Raw genomic sequence first — 17553 nt, forward strand, 5'->3', positions numbered from 1 at the left:
AGAAAATTTCGAAAAAAATGACATCATTAATACCTCCACGTTCTTCAGCTCCTAAAACAATAAATAAAATAAATAGAATCAATAAATCTAAAAGGATGTCTTATTTGTAAAGAAAAAAAAAGAGTACTTGTAAAATTATTTTTAAACTTTGCATTTTATTAAATTTTATTTAAAACGAGACGATAAAATAGTTACATTATATAGAGACAGTATGTCCTAATATAAGAGTGTCACTTAAAGAAAAATATTTAATCTACAAGCAACGCATTACTATTTGTATATACTTAACAAGGTCATTAAATAATCGGAGTGTCATCACAGCGAGATATTTCAAGATCTAGGCCTAGACCTCGACATGTCTTTTCGAATTAAAAAAAAATCTACAAAAAAATCAACAAAAACACAACTAAACTTAACAACAGAATCACGATTGAGTCACCTGGCTGAGGTCTCACCAACGTTGACCTTGACTTCGAAGAGAAATAATAAATAGCAGAACAATCCCACCAATCAAATCATTAGACTTTGTCGTCTGCTCACACTTCAACCCAGTAAGTAATTTGGCGGTTTTGGGTTCATTTCGTTTATTATTATGTGTTGCTTTGTAATTATTTTCTTAGAACCTAATGACGCAATAAAGGGTCAATTAGTCATCAATAATATCGTAAATTAGTAAAAACAAAATGAAGGACAGTGAGACTAACATGGCACTGCTTAAAGAGTCTTGTTGATTAAACTAATATTTCTGTTTGTAAGCGAGCTAAAATTGATTATTGTTGCCAAAAATGAACTTGATATTGTGCATCTTTGTGATACTAAACATTGACATGCCCAATCTGGATTCCACATTATCGTTTAAATATTACGCCTATTGGATGTTCTTTTGTATGAGTGAGTCTGGTGTGAATGTACACTTTGGTTTCTTATAGTTATAATGTTTTTTGTTTGGTGTAATGCACAAATTGTAAGACGAATTTCCTTACGGATAATAAAGATTATTATTATTATTATTATTATTAAAATACTATTGTTTAAACTAATAATGACTATTTTAAATTTCGTATATCAATTTCTGCGTCTGAGAAAAAAAAAGTAGCTTCACCAAGATTCCACAAATAAAAACCCAAAATAATCCAAGCCCTGTACTAAAATCATATTTTGACATTCGTAGATTAAATAACTGATACATTTGGCGGATGACGCAGCGGCAGCGGCACACACACAGGAAGAACTAATGTTCCGCTTTTCACAGGCCTGCAAAGAGTTTGGGCTGACTATTAGTACAAAGAAAACAAAGGTTATGAGGCGGCCAGCCTCCAGCCTCATTGATGAAAACAAGCTAGATGCCGTATAGCAGAGTTGCCTACAAGTATACAATGGACACCAAATTACGCGAGTACGGTTTATCATCTGAAAATGCGCATTTCCCCCTTTAAAACAATAATAATAATAATAATAATAATAATAATAATAATAATGATAATGGTGCTGACAAAATTCAAACCATTGATAGCACTAAACACGGCTCCTTTACCGACTACTGGGCGGCGCTTTGGTCCGACCCGCTACATTACAATGTGCAGGCTGACTGGATTGAGGAAATCCAAACTAAAAACAACCTAATACCAGAAATGCCTGATGAGGATTTCACAGCTGAGGAAGTCTCCGCAGCTATTTCAAAAACCCACAACTGGACTGCTCCTGGACCGGACAATATACACAACTTTTGGCTGAAAAAACTTACAGCCGTACATGCACCACTAACATCAAGTTTTAACGAGCTAATATCAGAACCGTCTTCAATGCTGTTAGAACTCACTGAAGGGAGAACATCTCTCCTCCCCAAAAAAGGGGATCCGAACCAACCATCAAACTATCGCCCTATCACTTGTCTGTCAGTGGTGTATAAACTATTAACTTCACTTTTAAAAAGTAAAATGTATAAATTTTGTTCTGCCCATAAGCTACTAGCAGATGAACAACAAGGTTGCATTGAAGAGTCGATGGGCTGTAAAGTACAGCTAACTATAGATGGTATTATATTGCATCAAGCTAATAGAAGAAAGAGAAATTTACACATGTGTTACATCGACTACAAAAAAGCTTTCGATTCAGTTCCGCATGATTGGCTTTTAAAAACCCTGGACATCCATAGAATCAACCCAAGAATAAAACAACTATTAAAAGTCTGTATGAATAATTGGAAGATAAACCTGCACCTAAATCGTGATAAACTAGGTTCTGTGCACATAAGAAGAGGTATATACCAGGGTGACTCACTATCTCCACTCTGGTTCTGCCTAGCGATTAATCCTCTATCTACATTACTCCAAGACTCTACAAACGGTTTTAGGGTTGACACTAAATGTACAAAATGTGTGTCCCACTTATTATACATGGATGATCTAAAGCTATATGCAGAAACCGAGCAAAAATTACACACCTTAATCAAAACGGTAAAATGCTTTAGTGACGATATCTGTATGTCTTTTGGTCTGGATAAGTGTGGCATCATAAGCATTAAAAAGGGCAAGGCAACGAACACCAACATTGCATTTGAAGGCATCGAGGAATTGAACTCTGCCTCTCTTTATAAATATCTTGGAATAAACCAGAATGCCAAGATAAACCATAAGAAATTAAAAGAGGACTTTCTTGGCAAATATAGGCAAAGAGTTAATAAAATCCTCAACACCAAACTGTCTGGCAGTAATCTCATCACTGCAATTAACAGCTGGGCCGTCCCTGTGCTCCTTTACACGTTCGGTGTGATCAAATGGACTGACACCGACCTACATGACATTGACAGACTCACTAGAAAATTACTAACCAAGTTTCGATGCCTACACCCCAAGTCCTCCACCATAAGGTTATACCTGCCCAGGAAGGATGGGGGTCGTGGATTGCAGAACATCTTCAAATTGTGTAAGATGCAAGTTTTAAAAGTACGATCAAAACTGCTCGCCTCCAGCAACAAATTAGTTTCCTTCCTACGGAAATACGACTCCGATGCAACCCCTCTGAACCTACACAATGCTGATGTCAATATCGGTTTGGACGACGTAGGGCATGAGATTCGCCAATGGGAAGAAAAAACACTCCACGGAAAATTTCCGGCTTCATTACATGGGGACAACATCGACAAGGCTGCTTCCTTAACATGGCTCAAAGCAGGTCATCTCTACCCTGAAACAGAAGGCTTTGTCACAGCAATACAGGACAGAGTAATCAGGACAAAAAATTACGAGAAGCATATCCTGAAACTCAATGTTGTCGACAAATGTCGAAAATGTGGAAATGTGGGCGAGTCGATTGAACACATTATGGCAGGATGTCCAGCCCTATCAGAATCAGCCTACCTAGGTCGCCATAACCAAGTTGCAAAGTTAATACACCAACACCTGGCTTTGACGTACAAATTGATCGATAAGGACACTCCCCCTTATTATAAATACTCTCCGCAAGAGGTTCTCGAGTCTACTGAACATCTGTTGTACTGGGATAGGCCTATTCTGACCGACAAAACGGTAGATTTCAATCGCCCGGAAAGAAAAAACCGCTACCATTATCGATATCGCCGTACCACTGTCTCATAATTTAAGAAAAACTGAGATAGAAAAACAAAGAAAATATGGGAACCTAGGCTTGGAGATTAAGCGTCTATGGAAATTGTCCAAAATAACAATATACCCCATTGTTATATCAACCGAGGGGATAATAACAACTGACCTCACAGACACCTTCAAGGCCCTTAACATTCCTAGGAAAATCTTCGTTGCCTGTCAGAGGGCGGTACTGCTGCAGACCTGCCACATCACCAGAAAATTCCTCAGTGGAAACTGTTAAAGGGACTACGATGAATTTTGTTTCTCTTTAGCGAAACTCGACCCTGGCAGCGCCAGAGAATGACTACTCGTTCATTTCTAACATAATAATAATAAAGGGACTACGATGAATTTTGTTTCTCTTTCGCGAAACTCGACCCTGGCAGCGCCAGAGAATGACTACTTGTTCATTTCTAACATAATAATAATTATAATAATAATAATAAAACAAGTAGTTTTTGCTAATCATATATATTTAGATCAGTGCGTCAATGCCTGGAAATGGACTATTCTTATTAATCAACCACGACATAGTATCGTTTTTTTTTTCGCGCGCGAAATGCGCGCACAAAGATTTAAAATGATTACTAAATCTTATTGATCTAAATAAAGCAGAGTTCCTTTGAATCATGAAGGTACCAGTTTATATGAAGTCTTCAAACTGATTGGGATTCATTAGTTCTAATTAATCTAGACTGGATCTAGAACTATAGCTATTTTACGATGTCAGGCTCCTATTATAGAATTGACGTAAATCTAAATTTAGAATCAAGATCTGAACTTTCTAAAAACCAAACAACTGGTAATAAAGCAGCCTATATCTAGATCTATTCTCTATTCTAGATCTAGATTCATCTTTTTGTAAAACCACCAAATTCAGGACAGAGTTCTTTTGGGATGATAGTGATAAGGGCACAGGTTTTAATATAAGAAATATTGGTTGACCTTAATCTCTCTCTTAGCATGATAAAGGGAATCAAACTGTTGCAGACCGTATCTTCTGTGGCAAACTTAAAGTTTGAGTTTTGAGTTTTTGGCGCATCGGCACAATTTAGGCCATGTCGTGCCTGCAAACTTGAAGCTTACTGTTATAGCCACTGGCGGCTAGCTAGGTTCCATTACTTATGAAGGCCTAAATTCAAAGAATGTTTACAAAAAAAGAATTGCTGTAATTATGCTGACAAAATACAATTATATTCTTGATTCCTTGCTCCCTACTTCAACACATCTGTTTGTTCTATAAAACATTTTCCAGCATCAGAAACCAGAATAAATAGCTTTATCTTACAACAGCTGTTCAGCTGACTCAATAGCCCAGCTTTTATATTAAAAAAGTGCAATGACTAATTAGGACTATCTGCCCGAAATCTTTAAAGTATTTGTTATTAGTGATTGTAGAGGATGCCAAAACTTTCATTGCTTACTCTGCAAAGAATGGTCTGAAAGAAGAAAATCTAAATTCTTTCAAAATGTGATAAAATATTTCCAGTGTCTGCAAAACTACTTTTATAGAATTAGATGCGACTGACCCAACCATTACATCTATTTTCACTAGTACCGAAAATTCCAAACACTTTTGAATAAATATTCTGTTGCCGCTATTATGGATTGTGGAATACACAAGAGGCATTAAGACCATAAAATCATTGCCAAGTGACAAGAACGACATCATTCTAACATATTCTAGAATATTTATGACCAAGACTAAAAGTGTATAAATATTTTGACTAATGTACAAAATATCTTATATAACTTTAGGCTGTGTTAACTTAAACATTACCGCATTTCATGTGTTACGTGCTTGAATTATTTGTAGACTTTTCTTGAGTATATTTCTTTATTTTTAGGAAAATACACATTTGGCCCTCAAAATATATTTTATTTATTCTTTACTACGTAAAGAATTACTTTACGAGCCTTGAGTGTAGCGAAGTCATAGAGTATATCATAAAAATTCTATTTCCTACATAGATCACGATCAGTAGCAAGAATTACCAAATGTTTCCTTCTATCTTCGAGAATTGTTGATCTTAAGTACTTCATTGAGGCGCGAGAAGATTCCACAATTACGGGTATCATATAATGCCGTTTTTTTTATTCGTGCGTAGGATTGGGGCGTTTTCCATATTGAATGCCACCACAAAATGACAATTTTAACAATATTTTAGAAGCTTTTTATGAGTTTTAAAAAGATTTCATAAGTTATAAAATTGTTTAATTTAATAATTTACAAATAAGATTAGCGTGGCGCCAATGAAAGTGCGGGGCCGACTGCGATCGCATAGTTTGCAGTGCCCTAAGGCCGGCCCTACAAAATAGCGGGGTATGCTACGCCGTGGGTCGACTAGTACTCTTGAAAGTTACACCAGATACTAAGGGAACACTTCATAACACTAGTTTTCCTGTCTGATTAAGATCACCAGCAAATTCTTTTTGACGACAGTAAGTGCATTTCTCACTTTTTTTTTTTCAGCAACCATGATGTTCCTACTTCTCGCTCTCATCCCAGCCTTGGCTCTGGCACAGACAACGGCTGACCTGACAGTCACCATCGATGGTGTCTTCGATGCCCTGGACTACGACTTTGACAATGAGATCGCCAGAGATGAGCTAACCAAGTTTTTCCAGGTAATACATTTGACAGACGAAAGGTTTTCTTTTCCAATCTTTGAGCTTAGCATCACTGTCCTATGCTGTACTTCCTACATGAAGAACTTTAAAAAGAAGTAAAGTTTCCCTTTTAGACCCTGCGATTCATAGTTTAGATGAAGCTAAGGTCATCTGTTTATTTGGACAACGGTTAACGAGCAGTATATCATGTGCCCAGCACAACGACCAACAGCCTATACTTTCCCTAACTCAGGTACCCAGTAGACACAGGGGCGCCCTAAAATCCCCGAAATTCAAAATCCCAGTCTTCACCGAGATTCAAACCCAGGACCCCAGTTTTGGAAGCCAAGCGCCTAACCACGGAGAACGGAGAGAAATAGATTACCTAAAGCTGTAAAGAGGCACGGACCTAGAAATGACATACTTTTCTAAACCAGCTCTTATTTCCATAGACCTATGACGCCAACCACGACAACAGAATCTCCAGGGCTGACTACACCGCTGCCATCGATGAGAACTTCCCCAACGAGACCCATGACCCCCTCATCACCAACGCCTACCGCAACCTCTTCGACGTTCTGGACAACAACAAGAACGGATTCATCGAGCCCAATGACCTGGACGCCGTCTTCCGCAATGCTGACGACAACAACAACGGCGTCGTCACCAGGGCTGAGTTCCATAAGTAAGTAAACAACAAGGCTTTAAACTTAGAGGCTTTTTCGATACGAATTTACTTAAAGACTATATTTCATGTAGTAGAGAGAGAGAGAGGGGGGGAGGCGGGAGGGGAAAGAGAGGCCTTTGTAAGACCTGTTCAACTGTCTCGTTCAGGAGCCATCTTCTGCCAGTTACTTTCCTCTATTCCAGTGAGTTTATATTTAAAAAAACCAGTTTCGTTTTTTAAGGTTGAGACCCTGGGCAACTCCAAAGTCTTGCACTGACATAATTTCTCCCCTGTATCTCAAAATAAAATATATAGATAGTTTATAGATTACTTTTAACACAGAAAAAAAGTACGTACAAATAGTTTTGATACAATATGGGGAAGAAATAATCTATTAGTGACAAGAAAAATTTAGGGACATTGTCTGCTGGTCTGGAGATTTGTATCTTTAGCTATCGGGGGGTGGGGTGTGTGAATTCTTGTTGGTGAATTCTTGTTGGCTGGAAGGAGATTGCTTACTTTTTGGTAAATGGGGTATTTTTTATATGTAGACTTGTTTTTCACAGTAGAGGGAACATATAACTCACAAGAATTAAATTGACTAATAATTGATTGGTTGATTGATTGATTGATTGATATATTGGAATAACTAATGCTTTTTTTTATCAACAGATACTTCAATGAGATTTTTATCTTTTTGGTTTTGGGTTGAAGTTCTCTGATCTGTAAAGCATAAATCTTTTTTTTTTTTTTTTTTTAACATTCTGAATAAAGTGAACGTTGAAATAATGTACCATTTCTTATCTTATGTTTTTTTTTTAAATTGTTGTTCTGAGGATGCATTGTTTGATATGACTCTTATCGAAGCTTAGTAACGATAAAACTCATGATAAATCATAGAACTTTCGGTGTTGCTCTTTAAACTGATACGCAGGTCTCCGGGGCATCGCCATCGTCACCATCATATGTCCCTTTTGTCATAGGGATGTAGTGACAGATCAAGTAACCAAATCCCTCCACGTTTCCCGGACAGCAGATGTTTTTAGCTGGATATCAAGGCCGGTCCATTTCTTTTTTACGTTGTCCAGCTAACTTTTCGTTGGATGACCAATTCTTCCTGATCCCTCCAGTGTACCTTCAAGAATGACTTTTCACAGTGAGTCATGTCTTACAATGACTGAACCGGTTCACCTCTCGTTTCTTCACAGTAATTAGGAGTTCTTCCTTTTTTTGCAACAAAGCTTACTAAGGATTCCCAATAGGGCTCTCAATCATAGAACTGTCTGGTGTTATTCTTCAAACAGACATGCAGGTCACTATGGTATCCTAAGTGTATGCAATATGTTAATTAATCTAAACAAAAGGGCACGAGTGGGAATGTTTAGCTCAGTAAAATTAATTAAAACCAAGGAAATTAAAATTAAAAAAAAAAAATGTAACAAGGTTACAAAGATAGTTTGTGTGGAAACACAAACTCAAAATCGCCCCCGAAGTGATCCACCCAGGCATGAAAAAAAGGCAGGTTTCAATATTTTCAGAAAGAATAGCATAATGAAATTCTATCAAAGGCAGAGAATAATGGAGAAAGAAGGTTGACAGATCATGTGTGGTGTCCCAAAGGGATAGGTGAAAGTGAATGTGAAGTTAAATGCCAACCTGGCCTAACTGATGTCTTATAATGAATTTCTAATTGATATAATTGTTATGTAAAAGGTCAATCTCTTATTCAAATCCTCACAAAAAAAAAAAAAAAAAAACATTTCCGTAAAAAAAATAATTAAAAAATCCTTTAGTTAAGTGTTCTATGGCTGTGATGTAGCACTGCAGTTCACGCGATAATATGAAAACCTACTTATTAATTGCTGTTTTAAATTATGTTTAACTTATATGCATACTTAATAGATTTTTCACTTTAAAAAAAGTAAACATTTTTTTGTCTAAATGTAGTTATTTAAAATGACAAAGCTTGTAAAAATTTATAAGTAGCTTTTCATATTATCGCTTGAGCTGCAGCGCTACTCCACCACAATAAAACACTCAACTAAAGGAAACCTTCTTTCTCCATTTTTCTCTGTCACTTGTCTTTGATAGAATTTCATTCGGATGTTCTTTCTGAAAATATTGAAACCTGACTTTTTTACCTGCCTGGGTGGATCACTTCGAGGGACGATTTTGAGTGTGTGTTTCCACACAAACTAAAAACACAAACTGTCTTTGTAATATTGTTATTCAAAAGCTGTTACCATAGACTTATATATAATATCTAGACTGGAAACCGGAAATAAATTCTAATCCGCGATTGATCGATTCGAAGACCTATACAAATATAGATTTTTATGTACGTAAACTCTTTTTTCAGGCTCTAAAGGAAGTCGCCCCAATCAATCTTTTATGTCTTTAAAAAGTAATGATCTTTAGTTTTCAAAGTTTAGAAATAATGCAAAATCATTTCTCGAATATTCACGAAAACATATGAAACAAAGCCATTTCCTGTTTCCATTGAGAGAATGTTTCAAAAATCCTAGATGGAAATAATTCATGTTGATTTAAATCATCTTATGTACATTTAAATAGATTGATTACCTAGATCTTTCTAGATTATGTATCTAAAAATTGCAAAATAATAATTATGAGACGAGAGTACTCTTATTTTTGATGTTCAATTACTAGATGTAGATCTAAAAATTAAATTATATGTTACATAGGTTAGGGTTGAAACAAAACAACTTTACTTCTTTTAACTACTTTACAAAACAACGCCTTGATCTAACTTTCTAAGAAATTGTCACGACATTTTTTGTAGTGATAAATGTTCTTCATGTCCAGTCTAGATAAAGTATATGTAAGTCTATGGCTGTTACTCTATATCAGTGATGTCCAACCTAATTCGACCTGCGGGCCATTTTTATTTCCGACACTCGTGTTGCGGGCCACATGAACAAAAAGTAGGCCTACAAAAACGATATTAATCTGAGACCCGTAGATCCTGTGCTTCATTAATTAGTGGAATATTTGAAATGTATCTTTTTTTCCCCACGTCAGAAGATGGCTTCATTTCTCTACTTAAAATAGCAACATTGTAGCTAGCTTTACATCCGAGTCATTTTCCTGTCTCTTTTTGGTAAATATTCCCATCAATCCTCCAATTTCTAGGCGTAGTTTAACAATCTTTTATTCAAACCAAGAATGCCGTCATATTTGTTTCATAATGTCGTTTATATGTTGTTGCTTGTTTTAAATAGCCACACTTTCTTCATAAAACAAATATGTTGGCTTATTATCATGTTGCACAAAAAAGTAAAGAACCGTGTCACTTTTTCTGGTAAAATACGTACATTTTCAGATATCTCTTTCATAAACGCACAAATGTTAAATGTCATGGAACTTATCATCAGGAGAGAAATTGAGGGCCCTAAGCCCCTAACGTAAGTGAAGATACATTTTTACACTTTTTTTGGAAAAAGGGGGATTTTCTACACCTTGTGCCGACATTTCGGCGGGCCGGATGGACTCACGTCGCGGGCCGGATCTGGCCCGCTGGCCGTACTTTGGGCATCACTGCTCTATATTATGTATGATTATATTTGTGAATTATTTTTTAAACTGAAGCAAAGAAAACGAAAAAAACTAAACACACATTTGGCCTGAAATACTTTTAATTTCAAGTCCTGTAAAGCAACATTAATTAACAATTATTCACTTAGTAAATTGTAGGGCCATAGAGGAATGCTCAATTCGTATAATAAAACGCTGAAAAATATGTTACCTTCGTCTGACTAAATACCAAACGTCATAGACATGCACTTTACTAAGATACTATTTTTTTAAAAGATAGATTACATGTGCTGTGTACAAAAGAGGGTAAAGGCTACTATATATGTCTTAAATTGGTTATGCATAACGAAGACATAACATGTTATATATTCTTTAAAAGTCCTCACTGACCCATTAATCCTCCCTATTGCCGTTGACAAAAAAAGTTATCACTTACCTTTAGTCTACGAAAACTAAGATATTTTCAAATTCGAAACCACAGAGGTTAAGTTTACCAAAAACGATTTTCTATTAGCGATTTTGAATTGATTTTTAGCAGGCTAAAAAAGGGGAAAAGACGCATTTAGTTTTGTGTGCCTGTCTGTCCGTCCGTCCGTCTGTCAGTCTGTCCATCCGTCCCGTTTAGATCTCAAAAACTAGAAGATTAAATAAAAATCAGACATCATGATATTTTAGATCATTCAAAGATCTGATGCAACGGCTACTTTTTTCTTTTCCAAAAGTGAACCCTTTAATTTTTAAAATTATATACGCAAGCAGATTTTTCAAAAAATTACAACACTTTTCAATGAAAAACTTCAGGGGAGGTAACTTTTTTAAAAAGGTTATGGACTTCTTCATTAATAACTGAGACTTCATTCATAGATTCGCACATTGGTACAAAAGATTTGCATTTAAGGTCTCGAATGGTAACAGTGTCAATGGATCGTTATAAAATATATTTTCCATTTATCAACTAACTCATTAAATAGAAAACTGATTCAAATATTGTTTAAAAAAAGAATTTTGATACGAACTTCGTTTTAGTTATTGTGACAAGTCAAAAACTCGCTGTCAGAGTCACTCAAAATTATCACAGCATTAATTATTATTTTTCATTATTTATTTATTTTATTTTAATTATTTGTCCATCCTACCCCTAAATCATTCACCCGCGCCACCTTTTCCTCTCCAGGCTAGACTTAGTTGACCACCTTGGAGATAGCTAAGGCGCGTCCTTTCATTTATCTGCCCTTGATCGGGGAAAGGTAGACACACAATCTCTTTTGTCTTGCCCGCCGGATGTCTGAAGGACGGTCGCGGTTGACCCCACCTTGGTTTGAATGCAAGCTAATCCTTCTCCCCCCCCCCGTCTCTCACGTCTCTCTTTGATCTAAGAGATTACCCTGGTCAACACACCGCGTGATATTCCAAGGTGCGGCTCCCACCTCGAGTCAAATTCACCCACGTGTATGATAATTCTTAGCCTAGGACGTTTCCGGTGTCCGCCCACATTTCCCAGGCATATATAAGTAGATTCAAATCAAGCCAGACTTTTTCACTCCTCTATCGCTTTCGATCGAGTCTGGACTATATCACTTATCTGCCTATTTGCCTACTGGCCTATCTATGTGCTTAGTGCTAATCAGCGCTGCACTTGCCTAGTTGCTATCAAGAATCACCTATTGCCCTTTTACCTGCCTATTTATTGGATCAACGATCTATTTACCTGCATCTGTGCTTAGTGCTATTCAGCGCTGCACTTGCCCACTGAGATCTACCCAACTCTACCACTTGGCGCTATCGGCATTGCCCGCCTATTCGACAGCCCACCTGTCAAGCTATTAGGTGCGACGTCCCTATAGATTCAGATCTGTGTGAGACGTCATAGCTACGCCAACCCCCTGCAACTCACTGGACTTATCCTGTCAACTACGCTGCCCACGGTAGATCAGCTCTGCCCGCAGTAACCTTGTGCCCACGGTAGCCGGCCACCCGCCCTACTGTGCCCACTACAGATATTAGATTTTGGGGATTGAGACTCCACAAGAACTATATCACCGGCGTCCCTCTATCCGCTAGAGCGCCACCTCCAGCTGCAGAACCTCAAGCCAGGACACAGCCAGCTGCGACATCAACAGAAATACCAGCTAAGTCAGAGGACAAAGTGACATACTCTCTTATTAGGTGCAAGAGTGATGATTAAACATAGAATATACTAGAGATAGATGCAAACCCTCCCCCTTTTTATCCTTATATGTATATTTATGTAAATAAATATTCTTTATTTTAACTTTTGTATCTATCTTTCATTGCTTGCCTCGTTGCGTGCCTTCTCCCGATTCATATGCTGATATGTGGGGGTGTGATAGCTTTAAAAATAATCATCCCCTAGACACTTAACGCGCCAAACACACGTCACATTTCCCCACCTGTCACATTTTGGCGAGCCCGTCCGTGGATTTAACCCATTAGTACAGCAGGCACGAACAGGCAGCAATAACTAAATTCCATTTCAATATTTTTTTTCTTAAAATATTTATAAGTATCATCACTTCGCATTATCAAGAGTGTCACTTTTGTCATATTTTATCTATTATTATTATTGCATTTCATGTGTAATATTTTCTTGCAGGAACTTTGTGATTAACGTAGGCAGACACCACATTCCTTTTGCACTCTCTCCTATAATCAGCGACTCACTTCCACTAACCCACTTTCTTTAATTCTAGCTCAATCCTATTATCCATTCTATCTGCCCCTCCACCATCCTAGTACCTCTCATTACCCACCCCTCATCACTATGGCCAGTCGCACACGCTCTAAAGCGGACTCTGACAGGGAACAGAAGATAGATGAATTTGAATACATCGCGGCCTTCCTATATGATGATGATGCAGAGCGGAGAGAATATGTGAGGGAACGACTTGAGGCCCTTGATAGAGACGAAAAGGAAGAGAAGAGAAAGGAAGACGAAAAGGAAGAAAAAAGAAAGGAAGACGAAGAGGAAGAAAGAAGATTAGCCAGGGAGCATGAATTGGCATTGAATGCGATTAGACAGGAAATACTAGAAATCAGACAGCGCTATAGACCGCAGAGTTTGGAGCTGAGCATCCCACCGGCAAGACATAACCAGGAAACAGAGGAGAGCGAAACCACAACTCATGTCCAAATTGAGTACCCTGCCCAAACGGACTCAGAAGTTGCTGCTAAGGATGAAACTTTCATACCTGATATCCCTCCTCTCGACGATTCCACATTGTCTACCCAGCCAAACCCTCCTGCTCAGTCCAATAGTCCTGCAAACTGCGATGCCCCCATCCAGCCCATGCCCTCAAGCAAACCCCAACCTAGAAAGGCACCAATCAACAACCAGCCTTGCACAAAAACTGCAACTACCCAGCACGTAAGCCTCGTCATAACCAGAACAATCAAGCCCACCGTGACTGCAACAACAGCACGCGTGGCAACAAAACTAACCGTGCCTACCGTGACTGCAACGACAGCATGCGTAACCACCAACCCAACCGCCAAAAGCAGCAGGCCTCACAGCGCATTTCAGTAATGACCGCGGTCCAAAAACCCTCTGTGTCTAATCAGCAACCACGTACTGATAGAACAGCGGGCGACCCATACGTCATATCAACACTGACTGTGGCCCCTGAACACACTGCCCTTGGCCCTACGAAAACGGAAGTCCTACCGGCACTTCCTCACCCTGTCTCATCTTCCCCCGGGATAGAGACCATTCTGGTTAACGGGCGGTACGTCCGGTCCCTATTTGACACAGGCTGTGCGGTAAGCTCAGTTATCTGCAAAACACTGGTTGATCCAGCTGATCTCACAGATAGAACTGTGACGATTCAGTCCCTTGACCGTGAGATTCCTCCAAAGGTTCTTCCTATTGCTAGGGTCCACGTAGAATGCAAGTACGTACATGGCACCATTGACGCGGCCGTCATGGACACGCCAGTGTATGATTTCATTCTAGGCTCCAAATATGTCCCTCTTGGAGTAGTCCATAAGCCATACTTCTCTCTGCCCGTCGGTAGATCGACAAAGCAGAAACGTGGCAGCAACCAGCTGGTTGGAAGCCCTGGTCGCCTCGCTAACACGCCTAGTCCCGACTCATCAGCGAAGCTCAAACCGCTTTGCCCTGACATTGACTCTGCTAGGAAGTCACGAGTTAGGTCGTTTACCCGCGCTCGTGAGGGTCTACTTGACCCATGCTACTCAGCCAAAATCATGCAACATTCCTCTGACATTGACAGTGTCAGAATGCCCCGAGATAAGATGAACCCTTGCTCTCGTGGACTCACTCCTCTTCATGGCTCCTCAGCCACCATTCCGAATCAACCTCCCCCTGGCAGTGATAGTGTCAGGAAGTCACGAGGTAAGCCGAACCCTCGCGCTCGTGAAGACTCTTCTCACCCTGGCTCCTCAGCCACCATTCAATATCAACCTTCCCCTGGCATTGACCGTGTCAGGAAGCCACGATGTAAGCCAAGTTATCGCACTCGTGGGGACGTTCTCCGGCAGGACTCCACATTCTTTGTCAGGCCACTCTTCCCTGACATTGATCTTGTCAGACGATACCGAGGTAAACTGACTACTTACTCTCGTGAAGAAGCGCCTCACAGCGGCTTCGGAGGTAAGCCCCAACGAGCACACGTGCCTCGGGCACCCTGCCTAAGCCCCAATCACCCTCCCCAATCCGCCCCAGGAAGGAAATATAACTCATTCAATCGCCCAATCTACTCTCCCCAGCAGCCCCACATGTTTCACCCAGGTGACTACATAATCAGGGACGGAAAGTAGACCACGGACAGACTTGGACAGACTCTCCTCCTGGCATGGCTACCCCTTTATTTTTCCAGATTTTTTTTTCTAATGCTGTGATAACAACTGATCTTAAAGTTAGAGTGACATCAGTCTGCTCGCACTTTATGGATCTTTCTGCGATAGATCCATCTTGGCGGCGGCGTATGTGACAAGTCAAAAACTCGCTGTCAGAGTCACTCAAAATTATCACAGCATTAATTATTATTTTTCATTATTTATTTATTTTATTTTAATTATTTGTCCATCCTACCCCTAAATCATTCACCCGCGCCACCTTTTCCTCTCCAGGCTAGACTTAGTTGACCACCTTGGAGATAGCTAAGGCGCGTCCTTTCATTTATCTGCCCTTGATCGGGGAAAGGTAGACACACAATCTCTTTTGTCTTGCCCGCCGGATGTCTGAAGGACGGTCGCGGTTGACCCCACCTTGGTTTGAATGCAAGCTAATCCTTCTCCCCCCCCCCCCGTCTCTCACGTCTCTCTTTGATCTAAGAGATTACCCTGGTCAACACACCGCGTGATATTCCAAGGTGCGGCTCCCACCTCGAGTCAAATTCACCCACGTGTATGATAATTCTTAGCCTAGGACGTTTCCGGTGTCCGCCCACATTTCCCAGGCATATATAAGTAGATTCAAATCAAGCCAGAATTTTTCACTCCTCTATCGCTGTCGTTCGAGTCTGGACTATATCACTTATCTGCCTATTTGCCTACTGGCCTATCTATGTGCTTAGTGCTAATCAGCGCTGCACTTGCCTAGTTGCTATCAAGAATCACCTATTGCCCTTTTACTTGCCTATTTATTGGATCAACGATCTATTTACCTGCATCTGTGCTTAGTGCTATTCAGCGCTGCACTTGCCCACTGAGATCTACCCAACTCTACCACTTGGCGCTATCGGCATTGCCCGCCTATTCGACAGCCCACCTGTCAAGCTATTAGGTGCGACGTCCCTATAGATTCAGATCTGTGTGAGACGTCATAGCTACGCCAACCCCCTGCAACTCACTGGACTTATCCTGTCAACTACGCTGCCCACGGTAGATCAGCTCTGCCCGCAGTAACCTTGTGCCCACGGTAGCCGGCCACCCGCCCTACTGTGCCCACTACAGATATTAGATTTTGGGGATTGAGACTCCACAAGAACTATATCACCGGCGTCCCTCTATCCGCTAGAGCGCCACCTCCAGCTGCAGAACCTCAAGCCAGGACACAGCCAGCTGCGACATCAACAGAAATACCAGCTAAGTCAGAGGACAAAGTGACATACTCTCTTATTAGGTGCAAGAGTGATGATTAAACATAGAATATACTAGAGATAGATGCAAACCCTCCCCCTTTTTATCCTTATATGTATATTTATGTAAATAAATATTCTTTATTTTAACTTTTGTATCTATCTTTCATTGCTTGCCTCGTTGCGTGCCTGCTCCCGATTCATATGCTGATATGTGGGGGTGTGATAGCTTTAAAAATAATCATCCCCTAGACACTTAACGCGCCAAACACACGTCACATTTCCCCACCTGTCACAGTTATAAGTTTCAAAAATAACAAACTACCTTTATAGAGCGCAGGTTTGACATATCCTCATTATAGGGGCTTAATAGGAGGGGGTTAAGTGTCCAGCGATGCGTCGAGTGCTTTTGATGGCTTCCAAACGACAGTATGTCGGAATAGATCTCTAGGCCTACCTAAAAAAAAAACTCTACGTCTGTAAATAGTGTAAAGCATCGGCGATTCCACAATACTTGTGTGGTTCTGAGGCTTTGGAGCAGAGGCGTAGTGAGAGAGGCGCAAGGAGAAACGACCCCCGGGCGCCACCCTGAAGGGGGGGGGGGGCGCCACAAGCAGCCTGTATTTCTATGTGATGTTAATGGAAAATGGAGGAGTGCCAATAATGTCCCAGGGGCAAGTTTCGCTCACTAAGCCTCTGCTTAGGAGCTCTATAGAAGACATATAAGGCTCCTTAATCGCTCTATTAAAGGAAAATGCTGGAAATACTAGAAGAAAGTCTGAACAATCGAGTTTAGAAGCACTACTTTTCTTTCGACAGCTACTCTGATTCAGATATTCGTAAAATGAAACCGACGTAAGGATAGTCTCATACACTGGATAGACACTTACAGGCTGACAATAGTACACACTGCTGATGAGTGTCGCTTTCAATTTTATAAAAACACTCTTTACATTTTCGGGAAGATGTCTGTAACACCCAGATACCAACCTACTACCAAGAAACACATCCCATGTCTCTAGTTCCAATGGACAAATTAAAAAAAAAAACAAAGCTG

General features: G+C 39.8%; 1 protein-coding gene across 1 annotated transcript; it reads left to right on the top strand.

The window, feature by feature from the left end:
* Positions 1-396: 396 nt before the first annotated feature.
* LOC106079481 (uncharacterized) lies at positions 397-7675 on the top strand. The gene is made up of 4 exons (XM_013240647.2): positions 397-551; positions 6079-6233; positions 6668-6900; positions 7555-7675. The coding sequence occupies exons 2-4, from the start codon at positions 6084-6086 to the stop codon at positions 7592-7594; spliced, it is 423 nt and encodes a 140-aa protein (XP_013096101.2). The 5' UTR covers positions 397-551; positions 6079-6083; the 3' UTR covers positions 7595-7675.
* The last annotated feature ends 9878 nt before the right edge of the window (positions 7676-17553 follow it).

The sequence above is a fragment of the Biomphalaria glabrata genome, chromosome 7 (assembly GCF_947242115.1).
Source record: "Biomphalaria glabrata chromosome 7, xgBioGlab47.1, whole genome shotgun sequence".
In the NCBI taxonomy this organism is placed as follows: Eukaryota; Metazoa; Mollusca; class Gastropoda; family Planorbidae; genus Biomphalaria; species Biomphalaria glabrata.

Excerpts from the sequence above, each read along its gene's own strand:
- LOC106079481 (XM_013240647.2), top strand. The coding sequence starts at position 6,084 with ATGATGTTCCTACTTCTCGCTCTCATCCCAGCCTTGGCTCTGGCACAG. Across the intron at positions 6,234-6,667 it reads AGCTAACCAAGTTTTTCCAG|ACCTATGACGCCAACCACGA; the intron begins GTAATACATTTG and ends TTATTTCCATAG. Across the intron at positions 6,901-7,554 it reads ACCAGGGCTGAGTTCCATAA|ATACTTCAATGAGATTTTTA; the intron begins GTAAGTAAACAA and ends TTTTATCAACAG.